The sequence below is a fragment of the Pyricularia oryzae genome, chromosome 1 (genome assembly GCF_000002495.2).
Source record: "Pyricularia oryzae 70-15 chromosome 1, whole genome shotgun sequence".
NCBI classification, from domain to species: Eukaryota; Fungi; Ascomycota; class Sordariomycetes; order Magnaporthales; family Pyriculariaceae; genus Pyricularia; species Pyricularia oryzae.
The window spans coordinates 6944591-6965242 of NC_017844.1; the positions used below are offsets into that span (position 1 = coordinate 6944591).

Genomic DNA, 20652 nt, shown 5'->3' on the forward strand with positions numbered 1-20652 from the left:
CTAGTGCTTTTGTAACCGTCTGGTGCTAAAAATAAGCGTGACGACAATATGCATCTTGAAACCCACCATATCCGTTTTGGGAACATTTATACAACTTGACATATTGTTACCATATCAGCAGATCGATTCATTGTGCAACTCTAAACCTGTCAACATGACAAAGCAAGGATGGCAGTTGTCATTCATAAGACGAAATTAGGTTAGGATCACAAGCACAACAAGACGGGAGGTTATTATTTGTGTTACTGTGATGTTGTCATTTTCCCATGAAAACCTCTCGCAGGTTTCGATGCGAGGTCTATTGTTGACCAGGTAAAAGAACCATTTGGGAACCCAAGTATTTTAAGAACAGGTCTGCGAATAAAAGCCCAGCCCAAAATAAAGCTAGTCTTTTACCTCCTTCTCTATTATTTAAACAAAATAAACCAATTGACAAACTGACCACCCAAAACTAAACGGCCTATGGGTATCAAGAAATAAAAGCATCTCCGCTTAGTACATGGCAAGCGCGCCAATCACAACAAGACCAGCGTAGGCAGCGACGGGGAGAACCTCAAGGATGCCAGCAGCGTTGCTAGGAGCCTTGGAGGTGGCGCCAGCGGCAGCGGGGCTGCTGTTGCTTCCCGAGTTGGAGGAGCCGTTGGTGGAGCTGGGGGTGCTGCTGTTGCTACCACCAGTGCTGTTTCCGCTGCTGCTGCTGCTGCTGCTGGGGCTGTTGGCCTGGCGCTGCTTGTCGGTGTCGAAGGAGGTAGGGCACTTGAGGTCGAAGAGGGGCTTGGTGGACAGGTTCTTGGTGATGGCGAACTGCTGCTTGTTGTCGGGGTTGCTGTCGCGGAGGTTGTACCAGAAGGTGGGGACCTTGTTGAACAGCTGACGGCAGCCAATCTCCTGCCAGTAGTACTTGGCGTTCTCGATCGAGGGAACAGCCTGGTCCCAGTCGGGACCGCTCGAGGGCCAGCCGGTCTCGGTAACCCAGACGGGCTTGCCGCCGGCGGCCTGGATGGTGGCGTTGAAGGCCTTGTCGAAAAGGTTACCGCTGTTCTTGATGTTGTTGCCCTTGCCGTTCTCGTAGTAGGGGTACTCGTCGACACCGACCCAGTCGATGGCGTCAAGGACGGCCTTGTTGGTCGCGTTGGGCCAGACGTCCCAGGTGTCGACGTGGCCGACGGGGGTCTTGCCGAGGGGGGTGTCCTTGAAGGCCTTCTTGAAGTCGCCGATGAAGGCAACGAGCTGGTCGGGCTGAGCACCTACACCAGCCTTGTTGGTCATGCCAGTCACCGAGTTGCGGTAGAGATCCTCGGATCCGATAGAGATACCGATGACAAGGTCGGTGAACTTGGGGCCGTACTGCTTGACTGCCTTTTGAAGGGCGTTAAGCTCCTTCTCGATCGAGGTGGTGCCCGAGGTCCAGACGCCGAGCAGGATCTTGGTCTTGGTCTCAATGGCGGCCTCAAAGGCAGAGATGGGGTCGTCCGTGGTACCGCCCTGGATGTTGGTGTACAGACGGACAGCGTTGAAGGTGCCGGGGGCGCCCTCAAGATTCTGTGCCGTGGTGAACTCTTGCAAGAAGTCGGCCTTGACCTTGACGGAGTAGTCGGCCTTGGTCGATCCCGAGTTGAAACCCAGGTAGTTCTGTGCAGCGGCGACGGCCGCAAGAGCGGTGAAAAGGGAGAACGAGTTACGCATTTTGTGGTTCTTTATTTGGTTATGATTTTACAGTGTCGTCTGGAGAACAAGTCGGGAGGAATAAGATATAGAAAAAGAAAGGTAAGAAACCCTTCTTTTGTTGACTGGGAAATCGGTTCGACTTAGGTCTGAAGGAGCGACAAAGAAGTTTGTGTGACTGGGAACCAGTGACTAAAAGAAATAAAAGAAATAAAGGTAAAAAAAAGAGTGTCTGGTTGCTCTAAACAAAAATCCCAAAGGTGTAGGCGACCTAAGAATAGCAAAGAGAGTGAGGCGAAGGCTGAAGGTGCGAAGGCGGCGGAGTTGATGGAATGAAAACGAGATGGCCGAGCATTTAGGGAGTCTCGACCGAACACCACGTCACGTGGAAATATGGAGAAGTCCACTGACGCAGTGCCGAAAAAGCTCGTATTTTCAGGGGTTGAGGCGGGACTGGATCAAGGGGAACTGGCAGTAGTTGCTAGTCAGGAGTGATGGGGTCCTGGTTGGCGAGTTTGCCTCCGGGTTTATTGCCAGGGAAGGGCTGATCATTGCTTTTCCCGTGTGGAGGATCCATCCCGAAAGCCCACTGTTGGGCTTTGATTGGCAAATGAACAAGCAACTATGAGACGCGGCGGGTATGGCGAGGTTGCGAGGGTCTTGTGTTTGTGTGTGTGTTCATTTGTATTTTACTGCATAGTCCTTGTTTACTCCGTACTTAGCTGATGCAGCTGATGTTGATTGACGCTAGAACTAGGTGATAATTTTCTACGGATATTAATCTGCGGACAGTCTTGGTGCCCAGGCTTGCCAACCTGCCTGCCTGCCAGCTGCCTGTCTGCCAAAATCTCCCTTGGACAAATTGACAACCGACATCCTCACATGTGCACCGCATCGTTTTTGTGTTTTTGTTTCTGAAATAGGGAGTATCGTGCTAACCGCCACTTAGTCTAGTGGCTTGCTGGCATGCAGTGTTCCAAATTGATTCCAACCCAATCAATCAATCAATGCCCTGCTTTGTTTGAGATGCCGCGCAACAACAAGACATGATGTTGTCGCCTACTGGTACCGGTTCATCGGTCAGACTGTTGGACATAAACAAACCCAGAGTGTTTTCATGTCGTCAGAATCTAGGCGCGGCACGCACAAACCCTGGCCGTATGCAGGGGCGCAGTGCACACTGCAGATCCAGGCACCTACGCCAGTGGAGGACGGCCCAAGCCACAACTAACCGCGGCGCGTGAACGCCGCGATGATCCAATCATCAATGCAACAAAAAAACAGACGATCGGGGTCCAACTTCCTAATCTCCAGTAAGGCTAGTGAACAATAGTGAACAGCCTCGCCGGCCAAAAAGATCTTTTTGTTCAGCAAAAAGAGGGGGAAACCAAATTGATCGTTGCAACAGTTTTTTTCTCCTCTGCATGCTGTTTATGCTTTTGCATGCATAACAAATCACTTTCCACCTTCCCTCCACGGGAATAAACCCCTTCACGCCATGTTCATGACGCTCTCTCCCAGCCCGGCGTCGGCGACCTGCGTCTGCAGCTTGTCGCACAACATGTCGTAAAACCGCTTGACGTGCCACCTGTCGTACTGCTCCAGCTTTTCCATGTTTTGCTCCAGCTGCGTGCAGGCCCAGGGAAACACCTGCCACGCGCCTGTTTTTAACAGATGGAAGCGCTCCTCCTTAGCCGCCTGCAGCGCCGCGGGCGTCGTCGAGCTGGAGAAGCGCGTGGCGAGCGAGTCCCAGGCCGCTATCTCACTCAGGATCATGAGAAGCGCAAAGACCTGGTAGGTCCATTCGCGGTTCGGGCGCTCGCCGGGAGGTCGGAACCGCGGGTGCTGGTATATGCTCTGCTGCGTAGGGCGGCGGGACCAATCTAGGATGAAGGGCCGGCTGAGGTCCACGTCCCTGCCGTCGGTGCCGTTGATGGTGGCCCTGTTGTTGCCGTTGTTACTGTTGCTCATGTCGCCGCCATTGGTCGCCGCCGGTCTAAAGACATCCCGGATAAAGACAAAGCTGTCGGCCCTGAGGTCCGGATGCCTCAGGTCAAAGTGGACCTCTAGCGAGCGGACCTTGGTGGCGATGGCCAGGGCGAGCCGTAGCCTGTCCCTCCTGTCGGGCTTGGGCCGAGTGGTGATGTAGTCGCGTAGCGTGACGGGTTGCTGGGTGCAGTTATACAGCAGACCAATCTCCGAGCCTAGGCGGGAGATGCCGGCCAGGCGGAAGGTTTGTGCCTCCTCGGATCGGCATAGGCCGCCCAGACACGGGAGCCTCTGCTGCGCCTTGCCGATTATAGGTTCAACCTCGGCGGGCGACGCTGATGTTGGCTCGAAGAGAGCGCACCGGGTCTGCGATGTCGCCACGTCTAGCCAGCCGACCATCATGCGTCCGTCGGGGCCGGGTGGACTCCATTGAGCGTTCTCGAGAACGAGAGCGGCTGTCATTTCTTTCTTGGACCTGGGTTGTTTTTGTCGTTTTTTTTTGTGAATATTTGTTACTGCCGTGACTGTTGTTCAGGTTTATGCAGTTGTGTCTCGAGTTGTTTGGACCTGCGAGTGGATATTGGGCGTATTAAAGTGACCATGGAGGGGTTGTCAATGTGAGACGAAGCAGACTGGTGGGCGGAGATGTTTCTTTTGGTGTTGGGGTCGATCGATGAGTGAAATTTCAACAGATGCAAGAAGAGGGGCGCAAAGATTCACTCAAATCAAGCATGGCCTTTGTTTGTTTGTATCGACGGGTTGTGTCGTTGGGCAGAATGAACCTGCATTGCAATGCATATATTTAGCTTTCCCCCCATCGATTACTACACCTATTTATCATCCGCTGGGTATTTGACTGACTGAATAGATGGCCTGTTGTACAACCAATTAAAGCCCAAACGGCCAACCCATTTCACTGTTTTGATTGATCACTGTTCATTGAACGCGAGAATTAGGCAGCTACGAACGAACTGATTGTTCAGTAAATTCAAGGAGCCATTGGGCCATTTTTGGTCAGTTCAATCCTGTGAATAAAAAATGGGTTACCCTGCACCTCAACACAGTCGACATGAATGTTTGGTGGTTATCGTCTCGAGAAAAACACGTGACAGAAAGCCTGGTGCTGAATGGTCTCAATGCCCCTCAACCTACGGTACAGTGGTGCTTTTGTGTGGTCGTTGATCGTTGGTCAATATGGTCTGATCTACTCCGCTAGGCTTGTAGGTTGGCGCAATCTGATGATGATTATTTTGCGCTGACACGTGCATCGCCTTTGGGAGTGTTTGTTTGGCGAGGTTACAATCAAGGACCTGTCTATCCATACCTTACCAAGCTGCCTTAGCTTTGATTACTCCCTCCAGTTCTGGTCAAAACGGTCGCACCATCCAGCCTACCTGGATGCAGAAGTGACTAAATCGTGGCGGTGCCTTTGGGCGGCCTGTGGCGAGACCCACACACCACCCAGCGGCAACTATCGGAATATTTCACATCACAAGAACGGACGGACCAGACCACCCTTTCGACGAGAGCCCTGCAGCTGAATCACACCAGCTATGCAGAAGGGCTGCATAAGAGATGCAGCTTTCTCAGCGGGACGGCGCTTGACTGGGCTAATTCGATTGCCAATAACAATGAAGGCCACGCACTGAGAGGCTTACCTCTGGCTGTGCCTCGTAGGTAATAGGACGCCTTTTCGTCTTGTCTTCTTGGTTCGTTCAGCCTATGGTATCCGAGCCGCCCTTGTGCCTCATACTTCCCGCGACCGGAAAGATGTCAAACATTCCGAGGAAAGACTCGGGTCGTTGTATTTCATGCCGAGCCAGCTTGCCAGGTAGTGTACTATGTATGCATGGTCTAGTTCCGTATAGGGTAGTTGCTAATGCGTTGGCAGTTCGTTGTTTCTAAGCTACTACATTTACTACTGCAGTACATCATACACTACTGCTGCGGCTGCAATAAACGTGTCTCCACGGCTAGACCCTAATTATGATGAAATCAAGCAAGTCAACCCAGCCTGACTGATTGTTGGACAAGATCTGGAAAAATCTCGGGGTCTCCAAATTTATGAATCACCGTTTGATTGCCTAGGCAGTATTACGGGGTTGTGCAGTGCAGTGTGCTGTGTCACTTATCCACTGCCGGGTCTCCCGCAGCGGACCAGCGCAGCTGTCAAAGAGGCCACCACCCGCATCGGCTGATGAGATCACCCCGCATCGGGAGCCCTCCAGACCAAAATGGGGGTCTGACTTTCGATAGTTTGCAAAGTCTGGTTATCCTCCAAGCCTCGAGAATGGAACGGGAAGAACAGGGCGGCCTCAAATACCGGTTTTGATACGGTGATGTGGGACAGTGGGCCGGATTTGCCCGAGCGTCGCACTGCGCTGCATCACAGGCGTTCAATCAAATCGATCAATTTGGACGCGCATTTGATGCACTGCGTAAGTTTGCCTGTCAATCATAACTGCAGGAGGCATTGTGCATGGAGAAAAGAAGAAAATAACATTTGGAATTCCCCACTACCATGCAAACAGATGTGCGGTGTGGCGAAAGTTTCTTTTCTTCTACACTTGTGTACCTGCTAAGAAACGATAACCTAGACCTGGCATTGTCCGTTTATCTCTCTCTAACGTTATGGATTACTGCTTGGCTGTTGCAGACAAAATCTAGGTTGGCTTCAAAGACACAGAGAAAGAGCAGAATAACAAAAGAAGTAATAGCTCACACCACCTATTCCTGTCGGCTGACCCGAGTTCCGCGACGTTTTCGGAACGGTCTCGCCCGCCTGGCCAGGCATAGCACGTGTGAGTTTTTACTATCAGTTATTTTCTCTTTGTACCTTTGGCCCTCTGTTCCCGCTGTGAGCAATAACTGCGTGTTGGCGCCTGTTGTGGCCAAGTGATCGACTGGGTCTCACACACCGCACGCTGCAAGCTGAAGGCAACCCCGGCCCACTTCCCTTGGCCATTCGGTACCCTGTGAGAGGAGTGCTACGCTGAGTTAACTAAGGTGCTCCGTTTTAAAGGGCTGCTCCGCTGGTTTGCCGTGATCCCGTTCGCTGCCCTGTTCTTTTTTCTATCGTCATTTCATCATTCCATCAGCCCACACTCTCGTTTACAAGGCCAATTTCTCCGCCTTAAACCACAGCAAAGCCTCTCCTGTCCCAGGAGGATCAGAACTTTGCATAGACGATATTAGAGAGAAGATAGAGACGACAGAAACGAAACTTATCAAGTCATTAGCATTGTTTTGTTGCATTGTTTCTTTCCTTGCGCGATATATTTATTAGAGAGCCCGACACCGACATTTGGTGTCTATCACCCATATTCTTTGGTTTATCTTCATACCATATAATCCACAACACACAGACATATATACGACACACATCTACATAAACCACCAAGACAACAATGTCTCGGGAGTACGACTACCCACCTCCGAGATACTCGGAGACCCCACGGGGAGGGGGCAGGGACTCTTACGATCGGCCACGACGCCGCAACTCGTTCGACGACCACAGGCCCCGCTACGACGACCACCCAAGAGACCGTCGTCCCAGCCCCAGAGATTACGGCTATGACAACAGGGATCGGGATCGGGACCGGGACCGTGATCGGGACCGTGACCGTCCTCGCTACTCAGACCGTGACCGGGACCGAGACCACGACCGCGACCGGCCACGTTACTCTGACCGTGACCGCGACGGCAGGGAACACCCCTCAGACCGCTACCGCGACTCGGCAGGGCGCGGCGGCTACGACCGTGACCGCGACCGAGGAGACCGCGACCGCTACCCCCCGCGGGCTGGTGGGGGACCAGACCTGCGCCGCTCGGCCACCACTCGCGAAAAGGGCCGCGGCAGCGACGCGGCCGCATACGGTGCCGCTGGAGCAGCCGGCGGAGCAGCAGCCGCCGCCGCAGGAGCCAGGCCCGGTCTGAACCGCAGCAAAACCACCAAGGACATCACGGCGGCGCTGAGCAAGCTGCCGTGGAAGCAAGTCGGCATGGCAGCGTTCGAGGCGGGTGCCATGGCGGCGGCGAGCCAGCGCGGGCAGTGGAACGCGGCCAAGGCCGGCAAGGTCGCCACCTCCGCGCTTGGGGCTGGCTTTATGGCTGGCGTCAACAACAAGAACGGAGGTGGTGGTGGCGGAAGCGGTGGCAAGAGGAGCGGCGGCGGCGGCGGTGGTAGCGCCGGCAAGAATGCGCTAATGGGACTTGCTGGCGAGCAGTTGCTGAAGCAGTTTGCCAAGAAGGGGAGCAAGAAATGAACCAAGTTCCTGCCATTTTCACTTGATTTTCGGGGTTTGGAGTTTCTGGGCTGGCTTGGATTTCCTTTGTCATTATTCCCACGATTCGTTCCTTTGTCACACACAATCTCTGCTCTGTTTTGTTTGCGCTACCACATTGCGCAGTTGAAGACGTTATAGACCGGTATCGGGCATGGGTTCTCATTGGTTATGATTTGCTTTTACTTTCCTTGCTTCTGCGGCTCTTAATGTCTGACTGAACACGATTGGACACGTTTTATGTCTGGAGGGCGAGGAAGAGTTTTCTATGATACCTAGTCAAAGTTGGGGTTATACCTACCTATCTGCTTTTTGGTTTATGATTAGCTAGCACATTTTGGGATAATGCAGTTTGCAGTTATCGTCATGTTCATGAGCATTTCGCAAAAAAGTCATTTGCTTGAATATCTATGGGGAATGAAAAAAAAAAAGTTATCTGTGCCTACCATCAGCCAAGATTCTCGCGCGAAATGATACAGGTCGTATAGTAGGGTAGACAGCTACCTAAGGTACTGCACTGAACCAGCTCAAGTATCCTGCAAGCTAAACATACATTACAGTGGGTCCTCGAAGTTGAATGGAGGATAAGAGCTTATCGTGTCGCTAGACCCAGAAAAAAAGTCGCGGGACGAATGACAGCGACGCGTGGGTCTATCGATTTGTTCCTGCTTCCTAGCTGGTCTACTTTACATGAGGTGCATTGTATCGATAACTGGCCCTCACAACGATGCCTCGAACATTGTGCAATACCACCTAGACTAAAAGACAACCTCAAAATTCACGCAGCATCGACTGGATGAGCTGCTGCAAAGGGCTCACGCCACAATGTGTGCGCGTGCGGCTGCCCCGGCGGCCTGCCCTCTCCCATCCCGCCCGGCTGTATAGTAGCAGCAGCAGCAGCAACAGTCACAGCTCACCAAGTCGACCTCGTCTCCTATCAAGACCACAGCCGCACAATGCCATACTTCACCTGCCACGGCCCAACCTGGGCTCCGGCCGCTACGACAGGATACCACAGGCCCGCAGCAGCCACCACAGCAGCGCGCCCATGACGGACCTCGAGCAGCGCATCGCCGCCATCCCCATCGAGCGCTACCGCAACTTTTGCGTCATCGCGCACGTCGACCACGGCAAGAGCACCCTCAGCGACCGTCTGCTCGAGCTCACGGGCACCATATCGGCTAGCGACGAGAACAAGCAGATCCTGGACAAGCTCGACGTCGAGCGAGAGCGCGGCATCACCGTCAAGGCCCAGACCTGCACCATGCTGTACCGCTACCGCGGCGAGGACTACCTGCTGCACCTTGTCGACACCCCTGGCCACGTCGACTTCAGGGCCGAGGTCACCCGCTCCTACGCCAGTTGCGGTGGCGCCTTGCTCCTCGTGGATGCGTCTCAGGGTGTCCAGGCCCAAACCGTCGCCAACTTCTACCTGGCCTTTGCCGAGGGCCTGACTTTGGTCCCTGTCGTCAACAAGATCGACCTGCCGACAGCAGACCCGGAGAGGGCCCTGAAGCAGCTGCGGGACACGTTTGAGCTCGACGTCAATGAAGACGGGACGGGTGCAGTTCTGGTCAGTGCCAAGGCCGGGACCAACGTTGAAAAGGTGCTGCCGGCCGTGATCGAGCAGATCCCCCACCCGACCGGAGATCCGAATGCGCCACTGCGTCTGCTGCTTGTGGACTCGTGGTACGACACCTTCAGAGGCGTCGTGTTGCTGGTCCGCATTTTCAACGGCACCGTAAGGCCAGGCGACAACGTCGTATCCCTAGCTACAGGCAACCGCTACACCGTCGGCGAGGTGGGGATCCAGTACCCGCACCCGACGCCGCAGACGGCCCTGCGGCCAGGCCAGGTCGGCTACCTCTCTTTCAGTCCCGGAATGAAGCGGATCCAGGACGCCAAGATCGGCGACACCTTTACGTTCCAGGGCAGCGAGGCCGTCGTGGAGCCGTACCCCGGCTTCGAAGAGCCCAAGCCCATGGTGTTCGTGGCGGCATTCCCTACGGATCAGTCGGACTACCAGCGGCTCGCCGACAGCATCACGCAGCTGACGCTCAACGACCGCAGCGTGACGCTGCAAAAAGACTTCTCCGAGGCGCTGGGCGCCGGCTGGCGCCTGGGCTTCCTCGGTTCCCTGCACTGCTCCGTCTTCCAGGACCGGCTGCGCCAGGAGCACGGCGCCAGTATCATGCTGACTGAGCCCGCCGTGCCAACCAAGGTTCAGTGGAGGGACGGCAAGTCGACCATCATCACCAACCCGACCCAGTTCCCAGATCAGTCTGAATATCACGGCAAGATCGAGGGCTTCTATGAGCCCTTTGTCGCGGCCACCATCGCCGTGCCCGAGGAGTACCTGGGCCGCATCATCAAGCTGTGCGAGGACAGCCGTGGCGAGCAGGAGAGCATCGAGTTCTTTGGCGCACAGCAGGTCATTGTCAAGTACGCACTCCCCTCCATGGCCCTGGTCGACGACCTCTTTGGCAAGCTCAAGGGCGCCAGCAGGGGTTACGCCACGCTCGACTACGAGGATGCCGGCTGGCGGAGGAGCGAGCTCGTCAAGCTCAACCTGCTTGTCAACAAGGTCCCCGTCGACGCAATCTGTCGCGTTGTGCACACGAGCCAGGTCGAGAGGTTGGGGAGGAAGTGGGTTACCAAGTTTAAGGAGCACGTCGACCGGCAAATGTTTGGTGAGCATTATTGTCCCGCCCCTGGTTGAATATTTGTGACGCCCTCTTACCTAACGAAAACTAACCTACCCAAAACAGAGGTCGTCATACAAGCAGCGGTCGGCAAGCGCATCATCGCCCGAGAGACCATCAAGCCATTCCGCAAGGACGTCACGGCCAAGCTGCACGCCGCCGACCCGAGTCGTCGTCGCAAGCTGCTCGAGAAGCAAAAGGAGGGCAGGAAGAAGCTCCGGGCCATTGGCAACGTCACCATCGAGCACTCATCTTTCCAAAAGTTTCTCGAGAGGTGAAAGAGCTATGGTCTGTGTAAAAAAGAAACAAAAAACCATCATTGTCGTGTGTATATTCTTTTGTAATAATATTACGGGTTTGGTTAGACTTCGGGGTCCTCGATGCGGATAGTTGAAGATGCCTAGTGTGTGATGAATAATAATAGATGGTTGGCATCTACGATATTTAGACCAGACAGAAGATCACAATAAAAATATACAATTCATGCACCAAGTCGTTGTTCAAATAGCTTTCATACCTATTCAAGACGTTTTGGAGCATGCCGAAAGAGCAGTGTGTGTACGAGTGACTGGTCAAATCCCAAGCCCATCGGAAACATACATCTGTCAGTTATTCCAGACAAAAGAAAAAGAAAACTATCCAAAAGTCTCGGCTCCGCGCTGATTTCGTTTCGTCTTCATCACCCGCCCAGATATAAAGAACCCTCATAAAAACACCCAACGAAAAAAAAACAGCAACCGACCAGGCCTAGCGAATGTGGTATCTTTTTTATATATGAACACATAAAGAGGTGGTCGAAGCTTTAAAATCCACCATCCCCTTCTCAAAGGAAGGGTGCACAAATCCCATAAACACCAAACCTAGTCCTACCAAAGGTCAGTACCTTGGGTCCAGCAAACGCCAGTATCCAGAGAAAAAAAAAGCAAGGGACAGGAATGGAAGGGACAACTAAGTAACAATGAACATTAACGGGGGAGTCGGTTAGAGAAGAATGTGGTAACTAGGCAAAAGCCAGGTTATCCATGTATAACCAAACCGATAAAGTCAAGATATATATAAGAATGAGATGAAGAATAAACGGTGTTTTTTTTCAAGTAACAGAACTTCTTCACACCAACACCCACTCGCTCCCACGCTTGACAAATTTGTCCAGCAGGATGGTCAGGTCCGTCAGAACGAAGCGACAGATGTAGAAAGCAAAGAACTCGGCGGCGTGACGCGTGCAAAGTTCCAGCCCGACTTGAGTCTTGTCCGCATGCCTCAGGCCCGGGTCTTCGACTTGGCGTGCGATTTGATCTATGTTTGTGTTGAAAACTGATTAGCAGGGAACAAGCGACAGCAAAATTTAAAGCAACTTAATGAACTCACCAATAGCCTGCGCAGCATCAAAGAGCTTCGCCAGGCTGGCCATGTAACCTGCGTTCGGACCCGTAAACTGAACGGCGCTGAGGTCGCGCTTGCTGGGTCGGCTGGTCGGTTGGCTTGTCATGGGCAGGCTGGAGACGCCGTTGATTCCGCTGCCACCACCATTATTTCCATAGGCTGAATCCATCATCATAGTCGCCGGACTTTCTTTCCTGTAACCACCGGGCCCTGCGTTGAGCCCTGGTGTCGAGTTCTTGGACCTCAACCGACGCCACGAGAAACTTGACTTGCCCGTGACGCTGGCTGAACGGGGTACGGAGCCTGCAGACTCTGGGTCGAGGTTACCACCAGCACCCGCAGCGGAGCCATTGGCGCCGTCACGGAATAGTGCTGCCATTGACTGGACACCGACCTCGCTGTTGCCGAGGCGGCGTGTCAAGTTGGCCTGAACCTGCTCAAATATGCTCTCGAGGCTTTGCATCTCCTCGAGCATCGCGTCCGCATCGCACGTATCAACCCGCCCGAGCTTCTGAAGCGCAGCCGTAAGCAGGTCGCAATTGCTGATCTTATCCTCGACGTTCTTTAGCTTGACGCCCTTGACCTTCCACACATCGCGCGGCACAAAAAGCTTATTAGACAAGTAGCCGCCGCGCGGGTGTGCAAGCGTCTGGAACAGGCAACGCATCAGCCAGAACGGCCGCAACATTGTCCCTTTCGGGCAGGGCTCCAAGGGCACTGGGGCGTCTGGTATCCCTCCGGCAGTCACCGCTGAAGTAGGAGAGTCGGCGGGGCTGATGTGACCGTCGTTGATCGCCCCATCGAAGAGGTACAGACCTCCCGTGCCTCCACTAGTTATCCGATCCTTGAACGCAGCAGCGATGGGCGTCGGTAGGTTCGGCACGGCAGGTCGTTGTACAGCAGATCCAAACTGATTACTGAGTGGCGTACCGGGGCTCATGTCCGTCTCTTCCAATCCCGCTACCGACAAGTTCCGGCCCCGCTGGTTCATACTCTTCAAGCTGCTCGATGAATAATTCTTCCTGAGGCCAGGCTGTTTTGACGTGTCGTTCTCCTGAGTAAGGGGCACTGGTGGCGTTGGAGAGGGAGTCTGCTTATACCTGGCAGCACCCGCGTTGAGAGCCTGTCTTTGCTGCGCAATGTAACCCGCCGTCTTAGGGAGAGGCGGAGCTTGTGCTATGGGCGGCGTCTCGGCAATGTACATTGTCCCGCCGGTGCTAGGCCCGGTCACAGCAGGATTCCTTGAAGTCTCTATTTTGAGTTGCTTCGGATTCTGACCCGACAGTCGGCGGTTGCGTACGCTGTCGTTGGCCTTGACCTCGCTCAGCCGGCTACCTGATGAACCAGGCCTCTGTAGAGGGAGTTGGGGGAGCGCCTGTGTCGGCGGCGGCAATGGTGCTTGTGAGGTTTTTGGCCGGTCGCCGTTGGACAGACGAGCACCCTCGCTCACCGTCGTAAGTGTCGTCGATGCAGTTTGGGGATTCGATCCCGTAGAAGTGTGCCATGTCCGGCTCGTGCCTTCGCTCGAATCCGACGCCCGTGGTATGCTGGGTCGCGTTCTACTCCCAGGACCGAATGAGAAGTCCTCAATGACATATCCTTTCGTCATCTCCTCTAGGATGCGTTCCTCCTCATCAGAATCGTTGGCATCAAGAAAATCGCTCGGTTCTTCATCGTCCTCCGCCTGCAGCTGCTCTCGTAGCCTCTTCTCCCTATCATTTGCAAGTTGTAATGCTTCCCTCTCTGATTCTCTGACACGTTCCTTGGCTAGCTCAACTCTCCTGAGTGCACGAGCTACCACATCCTCTCCTTCATCGCGGGATTTCTTATCATCAACAACATCATAGCTATCGTCATATGCGGCCTCGATAGCGTCGTCCAAGGCGGCATCAAACTCGGCCTCTGTTCCCCCGCTACGGGTCCGGAGGTGCCTTCTCCGTATACCCATCGAAGATGACCTGGAGTGATTTGAAGACGGAGCGTTGGAGCCTCCCGACTCGTCGATCGGGTCCAGCCATGATACAGACTCGTGACTGTTCGCTCGGTTATGGCCTCTCGCATACCCATTGTCATCCGATTGCGATGGCGGGGCAAGACGAGTGGCTGCCATGGAAAAGTCGGCTCTGAACGGGGCGTCGGGAGTAGCCATTCCTGCTTGCCTTCCGGGTGACGGTGGTCGACGGGGAGACAATGGAGGCGGCATGAGACCTACGTCGCTGGCATTTGACAACTGCCTTTGCGGTGGTTGATAAGCCGATTGGGGCGAGAATTGGCTGCTAGAGAAGGATCCGAACTTTGTGGGGTTCGCAGGCATATTGTTGGCTGGCCTAGATCCGCTAGGCTCTCTTCGATGGGATGAAGTTTTCGAATAGCCCGATGATGCCGTGGACATCATGGCTGATTCGTCATCTGTATCGTTAGGGACGCCAAACAGACCATCGTTCTGACTCCGGCTTGGTCGTCGGGGTGGCGTGGCTTTTTCCTTGGGAAGGATATCGTCCAGCTCTTCTATACGCGTCGTGTACGTTTTACTCTAAGATCAAGAAGCAACTCGTTAGTGGCTTTATCCAAGTCTGCCAAGGGCGACGTGGCGAAGCAGGCGGGAAAAGGGCGGGGTGGGCATACTATGGCCTCGAGTTTCTTCCTATCGTCCTCGCCGTTCGTCCTCATGAGAACCTGGTGCAGTAGATCACAGGCTTCCGAGTAGGCCAACCTCGCAGCAACAAAGTTCCTGGAATTATCGAGCTGCACCGCTGCGTTGGCCTTCTCCAACGCTTGAGAGAGCATGGCCTTTTGTGAGGGCTGTTTGCTCGAGCGATCTTTGCTGCCGCGCGATGTCAAGGTGTCACTGCTGCCATTTGTGTGCGAATGACTCCTCGAGTGACCCTTTTGGTGAGGCGGCGACTGCTGCGGCTGCTGTGGCATACCGCCCCCATTCCTCTCAACATACATCATCTCGACGGCGCTGGTCCTCCTCCCATTCGAAGCGGGTTCGTCCGCGTGGTTATTGTTCTTGGCAATGGTCGACGCAAAGCGCGGATCGGAATTTTCATAAGGCTTAATCAGCAGGCTGTCACGCCTGGGCGGATATGCATCGGCAGCTGACGACGCTCGTGGCGTGGACACCTCTGCCTCGAGGGACGGCAGTGAGACTATGGGCGGAAGGCTGGTGAGCGGCGGGACCGGGATGGAAACCGGGGTCGGCGACGAGCGACGAACGCGGCTGAGCCCGGGAGACGTGGGGGGTTTGGTTTTCTTTTGAAGCTTTCTCGAAGGTGAACCGGTCAGCCGTGCGGCCGAGACCAGAGATTGGTACTGGGCGCTGACTTGAGCGTGTAGCGCGACAGTATCTATACTCTGTCGGCGGGTGGATGTAGAAGACGACAGGGACCAGCGGTTCAAGCGAGTTTCGTCATCGATGGCTGCAGCGGAACTGGAGCGGAGTTGGGGAGCGTGGAGGAGGTCCGACACCAGTAGAGACGGGGACAGCAAGGTCGTCGCGAAGTCGTCAGCGTCGTCGGGCGGAGGGCTGAGGTAGGCTTTGGCGGTCGGGACTAAAGCAACGTCGTTTAAACGGGAGTTGTCGTGGAAGAAGAGCTCTTCGTCGTTATTCCAGGTTTGGCGGTATTGTTCTTGTAACTGCTGCTGCTGCTGCCCTTGTCGTGGGACTGGTGGTTGTGGTTGATGCTGTGGCGGTGGTGGATGTGGGCGTGGGCGTGGGTGGTGATAGTAAGGCGGCCTAGTCGTGTTCGGTTGTGGTTGTTGTTGCAGCTCCTGATGGTGGGTCAAAGGCAGAGCTGCATTCGAGACGTCGCTCGCAAGAAATGGCTGGCGATTCGGGACTATAGGGTTTGGAGGGGGCAGTAAGGAAGAGGTTCGGGGGTGGAAATAAGGCGCAGTGCGGGTAGTTGGTGGTGCACCAATATGGCGTTGTTGAAGGTTCAAGTTTGGCGTGGTGGTTGTGGCGGGCTGACTTGCAGGGGCACTGGCTTTGGCACTGACTCCGTTGGGTGCGACGGGTGTGCGAATCGCAGTCTCATGCGTCCCAGGGATGAAGTCTGCACCTGTGTCCGCCGTACCAAATTGTGCTGCATCAAAACCAGAACCAGAACCTGAACCTGAACCTGCACCCACCCTTGTGCTAAACTTTGGGCTGGAAGTTATCGGCGGCGGCGTAAGGACAGCACGCGGGAGTGGCGGAGGAGCTGACGTTGGAGCTGGACCCGGCGGTGCTGCTGCTGTTATGGTTGGAGCAGACGAGGGCATGCTTCATTGTTTTGTCCCGTCTCTGGCCCCGCGTCTCAATTGCTTCCTTTTTCGGGTCCGCGCTTTTCAGAATCCCCTTGCCTGGGTTTTCCGTCTGCGAATTTAGGGTGCTCTAGTCTAATTCTGGTAGGTTCAAAAGGGATTTGGAAAAAGTCAGGTCAAGTCAAATCAAATCGCAATCAGCCGGCGGCTCAGGCATCAGAGTGCGGCCGGCTCAATTCGTCCTAATAGTTTGTCGACCGTCTAGACTTTGGAACAAGAATCAATTGGGTTTAGGATCCAATCTGAGGAAACCAGCCAACCGCGGGGACTGGGGGTGGGTCAGGGTATGGTGTAGCGCGCCGCTAGCGAGGCTTCTAGCTAAGGTAGGTGGATGGATGCTATCGTTGGCTTTGTCGCAAAGCTCCAGCTGGCAGTCAGGGACAGGTCAGGACAAGTCGGGTTAGGCAAGTCAGGATGGATGAAGATCCAAGATGCAAAAGGACAAGGACAAAAAAAAAATCAAAGATCAAATCAAGATTCAATATTACACTCCTGGCCCAGATCTGATGCTTCCCAATTCACCAACCAGGTTGGATTCTAGGTCCAACTGACCCCCGTCTCTGCAGGTCCTTCCGTCGGCTTGTCAAGTCAAGCGATGGCTGGTTGGATGATTTGGCCCGCAGTCGACTGCACCAACTCACCTTCTGTCGTATTTCTCCCACCTGAAAATGTGGATTTGGTTAACCGGGCTCCTTTGCTAGAGGCTTTTGGTTACAATTTGCCAGGGTAGCAAAGCCGGTGTCGGTAGTGTTTTTTTGTCTGTTCAATCCTTTTCCGCCTTTTTTTTTTCCTCCCCACTTGGGTTTATTTTCAAGAAAGCAGTTCTCACCAATGTAATTGGACCCCGAGCAGAAAGACAATGTACGGACGGTACCGACAATGGACCCCTATCTCTGTATCACTGCGTAAAAAAAAAAATGTCCACCAAACGTGTTTGCCATCCACCCCTCCCTGCTTTGCTCCGACATAATGTTCACCGTAAAGGAGTGACAAGAAAAAAAGTCGTGAATTCTCGGCCGCGGCTGTGCCCCTGGAGCACGAGGCACAAGGTCACAAACATCTCGTGGGTGCTCTCTTGATTATTTCACGTCACCACGCCGCAGTCACAACTCCGATTCCCTGCGTCGTTGTGCATTACCGCACGTTTGGGTCTGGCTTGGTACTGGGCCACCGGATCCGGTCGGGACGAAGATAATGCGACGTGATGCAAAAATGCGATGCGATGAACTCTGATGCATGCGTGTGCGTAACCACTGGTCAACAAGTCGGTACCGGTGGTAAAGTTGCATGTCTTCCATTGACTCGACTCATTCGTTCAAATCTGCCGTTGTCTGGTCTACCTATCAGATGAAGCAAACAGCCTGGCAGTTTCGCATTCACCTGGTAGTTTTGGCTCCCCCTGATTCAATTTTAACCAACCAGATAATGCGAAATGTTGTTTTTCCTAGGTACCGACAGCACCGGTATGTGCTGCCGTATCTACATACCCATATCCACCTATTATGTACGGGGCTGGGCTGCAGAGTAATTATTTATCCTCCACACATTTGCAGTCCAGTCCGCTCATCTCCACAAGCCGTATGTCTCGCCGGTGCCTGACATGATGCAATTTTCCCAAGGCGTTCAAGATCAGCCTGTTGCTGTGATGATTCTGATTGCCCTGACAATTACCAACAAGGAAGGGAGGGTTTTGAGGACACGGGGGCATGCCAAGATCATGTCCCGAACTTCTTCAACAATCACGACAACAGAAAAAGAAGATCAAAAGCAAAAAAATGACCAATGTGCATGCAGCGTGGGCATTTTGCTAGGGTATGGTAGCAGTCAGTGGAGGCTTTAGGGGTACGTACCTCAGTCATACCGGTATTTTTTTGCGTGATGTTGTCGGATGAGCACGGCCCAGTGGCCCCGATGTCTCTTGAAAAAAGCTTGGATGTTCGGCTTGGTCGCTTTTTGGTCGTGCCTTTTTTTTCACAAGCCACGAACCGTACCAAAGTAAGGATCGATGACCCCCACATAATGATGCACAACAAACCTATCGTGTACGACGTTCAAGACGTTCGCCATCAGACTGATACAACCTTCAAATTGTGAAATCTCTACTTGTAAAAACATTGGACCACCCACAATATATACACACTAGAATAAAGTAGGTCCGGTACGAGATGGCGCCACTTCCCGGTACACCTTGTGTACATATAATTACAAAGTACACACACCAACACTACTCCGTATGAATCTGTCATGACCTTGCGAGGGTTGGCCTCAATTCTCATTTTTGTAACGCGTTTTGTTACCTATACTCAAAGTTTCTTTTTTAAAAACACCTCAGCGGACACACCAAACCTTCTTTACGCAGTGCATACTTTGTGCATACTTCCCCTGCCTCTCTTTTTTTTTTATCACCACGTCGCACGATGCATCTCAACAAGTCAACTTGGGAAGCGTGCAAGGTTTCTGTCAAGAATACCAAGGACCGTAACCACCAGCTCGGATGGGCCGATTTTGACAAACGATTTCGGGGAATTTTTATCCTCTTCTTTTTCTCATTTTCATCTACAAGCAGTTGTCAAAAAAAAGCACTCAGAATGCCATTTGGATTCTCGGTCACCACGGCAAGTTTGACCGAAAAGCTAACCTTATCGATCAAGATTTCCATGTGACAGCGCGTTGTCAAAATTCGGGAAGCAATGGAGGACGTGGTAAAACTGACAGAGCAAAGTTTTGGTTGAACTGGAGTTCCCTGTAGGTCTGAAGTTTTTATTTGTTTACCGATTTTTATGATTATGATTCTCTCAGCATCTCTTTTTTTTGCCTCTTGTTTGCTTTTCTTTGCCAAAATCTCGGGTCCATAGCCGGACAGGGTGCCCTTGGGTCCAACACGAAGGACTAAAATCGCTTACCAAATCTTGTCTCGACGTTGGTGACCTCATTCAGTAATGACGCCCAAACACGGAGCTGTTTCAGTGGGAACGGGATAGCGTGACGGGACCGTGCCTGCTTCGCGTTTCCAAAACTTGCCTGCCCCCTGGTGGTGTGAGCGACGAGATCTATTAAAGCTGCCATGAGTAAAGCTGCACACCACTCAACTCGGGTGAAAATTCGAAGGGAGTCAGCGATCGAAGATTTTGATGCCAATTGGTTGGTCATGGATAACTTATTCATTCCAAGAAGCAAACAGAGAGAGAAACAAGAAGAAAAAAAAGTCAAGGCCAAGAAATACGGAGTAATTGGAAACAAACGAGTCTTGCCAAAAACTCGAACTACAAGATAGATGACCAAGCAGACTGCTACATCAAGGGTCCAGGTCTGTCTGGTCTGGTGCCGAGCTCTAAACCTCCGATGCTCCGCGCTCGGGACCACGCAAAGTACCTTTAGGCATGCATAGTCCTGCAAGCCCATCACCAAGGGAGAGAACGAATAATCAATGCTCCCCCCTCCTCTTTTCTCTCTCAACGTCTTCCCTGCCGAACTAATGTTTCAAAAAGCACCTACGCCCTTTGAAACAAACTACAACGGTCGTTCAAGCTTTTCTTTTTTTTTTTTTGCCCCCTCTCTCTCTCTCTCTCTCTGCTCGAAGATGGGGGGTGGTTTCGAGTGAAATGTTTCCCTGTTTGGGGGCTACGGCCACCCCCACATCAACATCACAAGGCGCGAAAGGGGGTATATGTGAAATGCTATAAACAATTCGACCCGCTTGAAATAGACAGCCGTTCTTAATGAGGTAGCTGATAATCTACCTTTTCTACCATATATGATAGCATCCCTTCTATTTTAAAGGGGATTCTTAAGAAAAGGAGCCACAAACCATAGCATAGCGTTTCCAAATAATCGAATAACCACGGTTTGTCTTTCTGCCTTCTTTTTTTTGTTCCATGCAGTATTTTTAATTTTATTTTAATTTTTTAATTTTTTTCCGCGTTCCCCTCGGAACATGACCTCGGAGTCAAGGTGATAGAGAGGGGGGCGTACACGTCAGGACCAGTCGCAAGCACTCCGAACAAAACAATGGGCTTCCTTCCCCCCCTTTTCGAAACAAAAAAGTTTCCCTCATCATCAGATCAGACCGAGGCCACCACCCACACCCCCTATTCCCAACGGCTGTCAAAGGGTCATCGCAACTACGTCTTCTCTCTCACATTCTCTCCAAACAAAACAAAAAAAAAATCGAAAAAGCAATGGTCAGATGATGGTTCTCGGAGCCACGAGCTCGGTGGGCGGCCGAAACTTCTTGGCGCGAAGGTTTTTGCGCGGCTTTACCAGGTTTTCTATTTTGTGATTTTTTAATTCTTTTTTATTTGTCAACTTGACACAACTTCCCG

The 20652-nt window shown here is 52.9% G+C and overlaps 5 protein-coding genes across 5 annotated transcripts; 2 read left to right on the forward strand and 3 right to left on the reverse strand.

Annotated features, from left to right (window-relative positions):
- Positions 1-138: 138 nt before the first annotated feature.
- MGG_04689 (glucan 1,3-beta-glucosidase) lies at positions 139-2008 on the reverse strand. Its single transcript, XM_003710795.1, has one exon. The coding sequence runs from the start codon at positions 1684-1686 to the stop codon at positions 493-495; it is 1194 nt and encodes a 397-aa protein (XP_003710843.1). The 5' UTR covers positions 1687-2008; the 3' UTR covers positions 139-492.
- Positions 2009-2359: 351 nt separating this feature from the next.
- On the reverse strand, positions 2360-4989 carry MGG_04688 (uncharacterized protein). Its single transcript, XM_003710796.1, has 2 exons — positions 4516-4989; positions 2360-4436 (listed from the first exon to the last, which is right to left on the reverse strand). The coding sequence occupies exon 2, from the start codon at positions 4114-4116 to the stop codon at positions 3157-3159; it is 960 nt and encodes a 319-aa protein (XP_003710844.1). The 5' UTR covers positions 4117-4436; positions 4516-4989; the 3' UTR covers positions 2360-3156.
- Positions 4990-6749: 1760 nt separating this feature from the next.
- On the forward strand, positions 6750-8378 carry MGG_04687 (uncharacterized protein). The gene has a single exon (XM_003710797.1). It carries the CDS (start codon positions 7062-7064, stop codon positions 7917-7919), a length of 858 nt encoding a protein of 285 aa, XP_003710845.1. The 5' UTR covers positions 6750-7061; the 3' UTR covers positions 7920-8378.
- Positions 8379-8487: 109 nt separating this feature from the next.
- Positions 8488-11132, forward strand: MGG_04686 (GTP-binding protein LepA). The gene is made up of 2 exons (XM_003710798.1): positions 8488-10627; positions 10706-11132. The coding sequence occupies exons 1-2, from the start codon at positions 8734-8736 to the stop codon at positions 10915-10917; spliced, it is 2106 nt and encodes a 701-aa protein (XP_003710846.1). The 5' UTR covers positions 8488-8733; the 3' UTR covers positions 10918-11132.
- A 3-nt stretch (positions 11133-11135) lies between these two features.
- Positions 11136-16833, reverse strand: MGG_04685 (uncharacterized protein). Its single transcript, XM_003710799.1, has 3 exons — positions 14648-16833; positions 12008-14555; positions 11136-11935 (listed from the first exon to the last, which is right to left on the reverse strand). Exons 1-3 carry the CDS (start codon positions 16286-16288, stop codon positions 11748-11750), a joined length of 4377 nt encoding a protein of 1458 aa, XP_003710847.1. The 5' UTR covers positions 16289-16833; the 3' UTR covers positions 11136-11747.
- Positions 16834-20652: the final 3819 nt, after the last annotated feature.

Bases quoted from the DNA above. Each gene is read 5' to 3' on its own strand.
- MGG_04689 (XM_003710795.1), bottom strand. From the start codon at position 1,686: ATGCGTAACTCGTTCTCCCTTTTCACCGCTCTTGCGGCCGTCGCCGCT.
- MGG_04686 (XM_003710798.1), top strand. From the start codon at position 8,734: ATGAGCTGCTGCAAAGGGCTCACGCCACAATGTGTGCGCGTGCGGCTG. The intron at 10,628-10,705 runs GTGAGCATTATT...TACCCAAAACAG, and splicing joins CGTCGACCGGCAAATGTTTG to AGGTCGTCATACAAGCAGCG.
- MGG_04688 (XM_003710796.1), bottom strand. From the start codon at position 4,116: ATGACAGCCGCTCTCGTTCTCGAGAACGCTCAATGGAGTCCACCCGGC.
- MGG_04685 (XM_003710799.1), bottom strand. From the start codon at position 16,288: ATGCCCTCGTCTGCTCCAACCATAACAGCAGCAGCACCGCCGGGTCCA. The intron at 14,556-14,647 runs GTATGCCCACCC...TCTTGATCTTAG, and splicing joins GGAAGAAACTCGAGGCCATA to AGTAAAACGTACACGACGCG. The intron at 11,936-12,007 runs GTGAGTTCATTA...ACACAAACATAG, and splicing joins TGATGCTGCGCAGGCTATTG to ATCAAATCGCACGCCAAGTC.
- MGG_04687 (XM_003710797.1), top strand. From the start codon at position 7,062: ATGTCTCGGGAGTACGACTACCCACCTCCGAGATACTCGGAGACCCCA.